The sequence below is a fragment of the Pterocles gutturalis genome, unplaced genomic scaffold, assembly GCF_000699245.1.
Source record: "Pterocles gutturalis isolate BGI_N339 unplaced genomic scaffold, ASM69924v1 scaffold1129, whole genome shotgun sequence".
NCBI classification, from domain to species: domain Eukaryota; kingdom Metazoa; phylum Chordata; class Aves; order Pterocliformes; family Pteroclidae; genus Pterocles; species Pterocles gutturalis.
Window position 1 is genome coordinate 1,434 of NW_010132846.1, and position 6,285 is coordinate 7,718.

At 40.6% G+C, this 6,285-nt stretch overlaps 1 protein-coding gene across 1 annotated transcript; it reads right to left on the reverse strand.

Annotated features, from left to right (window-relative positions):
* Positions 1–477: 477 nt before the first annotated feature.
* Positions 478–5,673, reverse strand: STOX1 (storkhead box 1; the record flags this gene model as incomplete). The annotated part of the gene is made up of 3 exons (XM_010080994.1): positions 5,607–5,673; positions 4,115–4,267; positions 478–2,773 (listed from the first exon to the last, which is right to left on the reverse strand). Coding segments are annotated over exons 1-3 (2,516 nt in total), but the record flags the coding sequence as incomplete, so codon positions are not given.
* Positions 5,674–6,285: the final 612 nt, after the last annotated feature.

Here is a 6,285-nt window from a genome sequence, read left to right on the forward strand (position 1 = left end):
TCTATTGTGAGCAAGCCATATGGTGTTTTGTACTTTAAATTTTGATTGAACACCTTCATAAAGCAGTTTTTGTTCTTCATCTACAACTGGGGAAACTATGACAATATCTGTAATGTCATATGGCAAGATCAATGCGAGCTGAACCTGCTTGCTAACAGGAGTTTATCAGTCACCATGTTTCTTAACATTTCTGCAGTTTGCCATCTGCAAGGCAGAGCTCATACTATTTTCTTGCTTCATGAAAAAAGATGCAAAATATAAACAGCAGCATTTGTATAGCCGATTTAGGGGGAATGTTCATGTAAAAAGACATGGTACAACTATACAGTTTGAGTATTTCCAGGACATAACACTAAAGTTTTTAAAGATAATAAGAATTCTGTTTTTGGGAAGGGGGATTATGATTTACAGCAACGTTTCTGCCTAAATCTGATTGTTAAGATAAAACCTTAAACATAGTTACATGTCTTTTCTTACTTTGGAGAGTCGATTCCACTGTCTCCTGTAAAGCTGTGGTTTTCTGTCCCTTCTGAGTGTTTCTGGCCTGGTATCACAGTACATGCATTCTTAAAGAACAGATCTTTTTTTCCCAGAGGGTTTCTCATTTCTTTCATCTGTGAGCCCCAAGCACAGCATGACACTACTTCGCCCATCTCATAGGTGAAGTTCTGCAAAGTGTCAGCATCCAAGTCAGCCTTCGTGGGGCAGAGATCTGCTGCAGCTGAAGCCTTCGCACATTCAGTAAGGCCAGTTTTTTCTTCCTTTCTGTGACCTATTGGAAGAACCTGACTGCACAAACAACTTCCTTCTGTGAAATCTGGTTTTGGATGCTCTTTTGAGCCATCTGTTGATCCTGCAAAACTAGCACTTTCCTTATATCCATGCGCTCCAGAGTCAAGTTTATTTACAGTTGTGCTGTACTGGGTGGGATAAGTATTAACCTTACAGTTTTTTAGGGACATAGCTGTCCCCAGCTTTTGCACAGCCTTACTCCAGTCTCTTGTATCTGAAAAAGCATGGCCAGACAGTGGGTGACATGGTTTGTTGCATTCAAAATTGCCATCCAGATGTAATGAGTTAGAGGTGTCACCATCATGTGCTTTTTGGCAGGTATCAGTAAATCCTTCACTTTCCAGCTTCACTGATCCAGAATGGTTGGCACAGTCATGTTTAAATATAAGTTCACTCTTTTCGTCAGTGTTTTGTTTGTATTTCACAGGAATTTTTTTCACCAGGTTAACATTGGCTGTATAATTTGAAAGACGGACATTTTGAAATTCATTTGCTGTTTGATCTATTAACTCACATACAGTGTCAGCTTTGCACCTGTGATACTCACCTTTCAGATTTAACGACCATTTTGCATCTTCTTTGCACACACCATCATCTCCAGTGTAGGAGAAATAAGGGGATTTTTTAATATCCCCAGGATTTTTTTTGACTGTTCTTCTGTAGATGTTTTCTTCAGAAATACTGTTCTCCAGAAAATATTTGCATTTATTATCTATTTGCAAAGTACTGCCATGTGGATAACTAAAGTTTTCATTTAAACTACCTTTCTTTAGTTGGAGAGAAGACCTTTTAGCCTGGAGTAGTTTGTTTTGCTTTGCTTTGTCAGCCTGCTTTTCAGTAGCCAGCTGTTCAGTTTCATATTCAAAGGTTTTTGAGGCGTCTGAGGACCCTGGCCTCTGTAAAGCCCTTTCTTGCTTTTGAGTCCTGGACTTCAGATGACTGTTAATAGTAACTTTGTACCCTTTCGCATAAAAGTTGTGTCTCAATGACAGCCCCTGAAAAGGGTTCTTAATTTGTTTTTTGTATATGACATGGGATTCCGTTGCTCCGTCAGATGGCTGTCGGTTTCTGATATGCAGTGAAAGGTTTTCTTCCGGTTTCTCATTTTGGGATGTTAGCTCATGTACATGAGATTTCCTGTTGCTTTTGCAAATCTGCTTCTTTTTGTTCGATTTGGTTTTCCTGGTGTATTTTACTGTTCTACTTTGTGTCTTTTGAACACAATCCTTTGAAAAATGGTTTTGCCTCACTGTTGAAACTTCAGCCAATATACCCTTACTAGCATATTTTTTCTGCTCCTCAAACTTCTGCATTAGTATTGTGTGCTTAATCAAATTATCAACTGTAAGAGCAGGGTTAATACGCTTGATGATTTCATGTTCAATATGACGTGGAATGTTGTCTAAGTCATCTTCATCCCTGACTGGCCACTCCTTGGGAGGAAACTGGCCCGAACAAGTAGAATACTTCTCCTTATGTTTTTCTTTTTTCGAAGCATTTCTCCAGAAAAGGCCAAGGCCAAACCGTTTGCTTCTCAGTTTCTCTTTCACAGATGTCAGGGATTTTATGGTATCCCAGGAATGATTTTCAGCAGATGCAGAGATCCTTTGAGTAGGATCACTGCAACCTTTCTTACCTCTTCCATTAGGTTCATAGCTCATTAGCTGCCGATGTCTTTGTTCACAGAGCGTATTCTGGTCAGGGAAACAATGGCAGGATCTGCAACAAGACACTGTAGGGAAGTTTTCTCCCACTAGGTCTGTACAGCACTCAATGTTTACCAGGTAAGTGATGGAAGATGGTGAACAGCAACAACTGTCCTCCAACGGGACCCTGCTAGTATCTTCTGTGGCATCATTTGCTATAAATATTGTGTTGGGAGTCACAATGAAGTATCCTTCTCCTGTATGACAGATTTTTCTTTCTTTAATTAGAGCACCAAGGATATTATATAAGATATTGTGGGAGGGAACTGCAATGCCTACAACAAAGATACAAAGATATTTCAAATAAGAAATAAGTTTTCAAATAAAATGGGAGCTGGCCAAAAAAATAGCTTGCATACAACAGATCTGGAAGTCACTGAACATGAAATACCCAATGAATTTAGTTCACAGTATGCCAAAAGAAGTTTGAAACTGACCTGGCAACTGAAGTTTGAGTAGGGCATACTCAATTTCAACATGGAAGTGTATCACCAGACAAGAGGAAGGATTTTTTTTTTTTAATACGTTGCCACTCTACTGAGCTTCCAGAGCCAGCAATTGTTGTTGTACCCAGCTGTCCCCAACCACAGCCCTGGGCTCCCTGCAGAACAGGGAGAGCCCCACTCTGCAGTGGTGTCCACACGTGGAGGGCAGCAAGGGCTGCCCCAAATCTTGGACTCAGCGCAGGCTGCAATTAGGGAGGGCCCTCTTGGGCCTGCCAGGTGAGGGCAGCACAGAAACATCATCCAGCCGAGAGTTCTGCTAGGTGCAATCCTGCAATGTGTTTTTGTTTTACAGGTCAGTAAAACCCCTTTTAACGCTGCCAAAGACCACTCCTCACTGATGAGGCAAGGTCGCCCCTGAGGAAGAAGGTAAAGGCCAGCTGTGTTTCTGGTTGTCACTGCAGCACTGCTGTGGTGGAGCTTAGGATGTTCTTCAAATAAGCAAGCATGAGAGAGACCTGCCAGGTACAAGCCAAACAATGTGTTGTTCAAAGCATTTCCCTCCTGGCAGGTTATTTAAAGTGGCTTTTCTCACTCCCTCTGAAGCTTCTGGTATAATTTTGTCAGATGACAGGTGTTACCCAAGTTTATCTCACTGAGACTGGTCTCAGCTGCTGGTTTCCCCTCAAGTGTCACAGTCCCAGAGTCATTAGTCTAATTTCCGCTGGTCTCTTGCCCATAGCAATGAAAACTTCCAGCAAGGAATACACTCGCAGCTATGTTCCTGTCTCTTAAAGGACGATTCAAAGTCTTTGTGATCTGACACACAGTCTGTTTTATGCTGTTCCATATCTGGCACCTAAATACCTAATGTATGCTTTCCCACCCTCAGAAAGGGCATATTCTCAACATGCTACTGCACTCAATTCCCTCTCTTATTCTCAAAGAAGATTTATTAAAATATGTAAAAAGGATTACTTCAAAACAATGCTAGTGACACAGACTGGTGAGGACAGTATGCACATTCATGTATTCCACCAGTTGCCTGTTAATTTCTGTTTTTTCATATTGCCAGCTTTGCTTGTAAATATTCAGGGATCACTTGCACAATATCAGAAACTCAAGCTTGATGTCACAGTCACTTTTGAAAGGAGGGAGAAACAAACACATTACCTGGATAATTTTTCACTAACTGCTCTTTTAAAATTTCCTGTGTGACCATCACATGGTCTGCATTCATTTCTGATATGGTACGGCATATTTCTTCTGACAGAGAAATGGAGTGCGACTGCGAGAGAGGATTCATGAGAACAGGGGCCACATCACCTGAAGTTGAGAAGGGAGAAAAAAAAAATTATTTGTATGGAGTAGTGTTTCATTTTTTCTTATTAGCTGTGGCAGATTTTCACCTTAAATTTCTTGTCTTGCCTCAGAACAAGCACCTTATCCTTGCTGATTTTCTCTGGCAAATTACTTAGAAATATTTCTCAGAGAAAGGAAATGGCTCTAGCATTTTTCAAGTGCCTTTGTAATGAAGGAAACAGAAGGTTACCTTAAGCACATTAGTTTGTTTGGTATTAAATTACAGCTTAAACCATCGTTTAGTTTAATAAACAGGGAGCACACAAATTTGCATAGAAATTGTAAGAATGCACTTTATAACCAGGCTCTAGGAGTAGAGATTATCTGCTAGACTGGGCAGAGGGCACAAACTTGTTGCAACTGAATGTATTTTTTAGGCTACAGCACCATTTCTCCCAGTGAGAGACAGTAGCATTGTCCCCGTTCTGCAGGAGGAAAGCAGAAGCTCAGAGGGGCTAAGAGCATGGCCCAGCTCCCCTAGTAACTCTGCAGCCTCAGCCCAGGGGGCTGAAAAGGGTCTTACTCTTTGGCCTCAACTCCCCCATCCATAGAACACAAAGATAAACACTGCCCTTTCCCCTTTGCAAGATGGCACAGACAGTAAAAACAAGCCCAGCAAGTACTTCTTATACAGTACCAGTAAATGCAATAGGAAAACCTGAAATAAATATTTTCCCTGAAAGCTGATGACAAAGCATGAAGAAGGACTCACTGGAGGTCTGTGCATAGAGTAAGACAATGACCACATAAACCTTTCTCAGACAAGAAAAAAGCTCTCTCTCTCTTTTTTTTTTTTTTTTTACTTTTTTATTTAATTAGACCAATGATCTGTTACCACTGCCTGGTGGTGGTCTGTGCTTCCCTGTTCTGTGTTGCACAGAAAGCCCTTGGGTATCCTCAGCTGCCAGAGCAGGCAGAAGGCAGCAGGGACTCCTGGTTACCTCACAAGGCAAAATCTAGAGGTAAATGTTAACAGTAATTTTCTGGCACATAAGAAGTGACAGATTAAGTGATACTCACGTTTAACTAAACTTCAATTGGATAGTCTGTTGGATGACTCTGTAACCCAATATTTATCCTTTAGGCAGAAAACTGCAACACAAACATTTATCTGAGTAAATGAATTAAGCAACAGCCCTTTTAAGAGCTTAAATTGCTCTTGACCTTTGTTTTACAACTGCTGCTATGTTCAACAAAAAGTACTCTGAAAAGTCCTGGCGTACAGTTTCCTCAGTGATGTTGCTAGGATACTCCATGCAGGTGCAGAAACCATTGCAAGCTTGCTTTTTGTATGGGAAAATACCATCAACACTCAGTAATAACTCCTGTGAATAGTTTTCTGTCTTAAGTCTCTGCTGTAGGCACACCATGCTGCTGCCAGTTTTATTATTTGTTCCTACAGAGCACCAAACTGCTAAGGGGTAAAACACTAAATGTAATCAAAATTTATTCATTATCTTTTTTATTATTATCTTGCTATCATTGTCTGCATCTGTCTTGCAGCCTCAAATCCTGCATCTCCATTCAGAGAAGGCCCTTTCAGAACAGCGTTTAAAACAAAGCATTAAGCAAAAGCCAGCCCGATACTGAAGGAAAAAAAAAGCCACTAAAATTGTGTTCAAACACAGGTCTATTTAAAATTACTGTTGCAGATCAATGGTGCCAGAGTACACACATGCTAACAATATATTAGATATCATTCCCTCCCGACTTTGAAATAAAATCTGAAATAATGAAAGCAATAGTTATATCATTGGCAACATTGATAAGCGTTGTGGGGAAAGGCCTAGGCAGCACCCTACAAGTGTCTATCAATTTCTTCTTCAAAACTTGGTTGATTTATTTTCCATAGCTAAATAACTGATGCAGTTACACTTCAAATGTTCTCTCAAGTTTAATGGAAAGACATAAAAGCCACATCCCTTAGACTTGCACAGGGAGCAGTCTTAACCATTTGTGCAAGCTATGTCTCACAGGCCCAA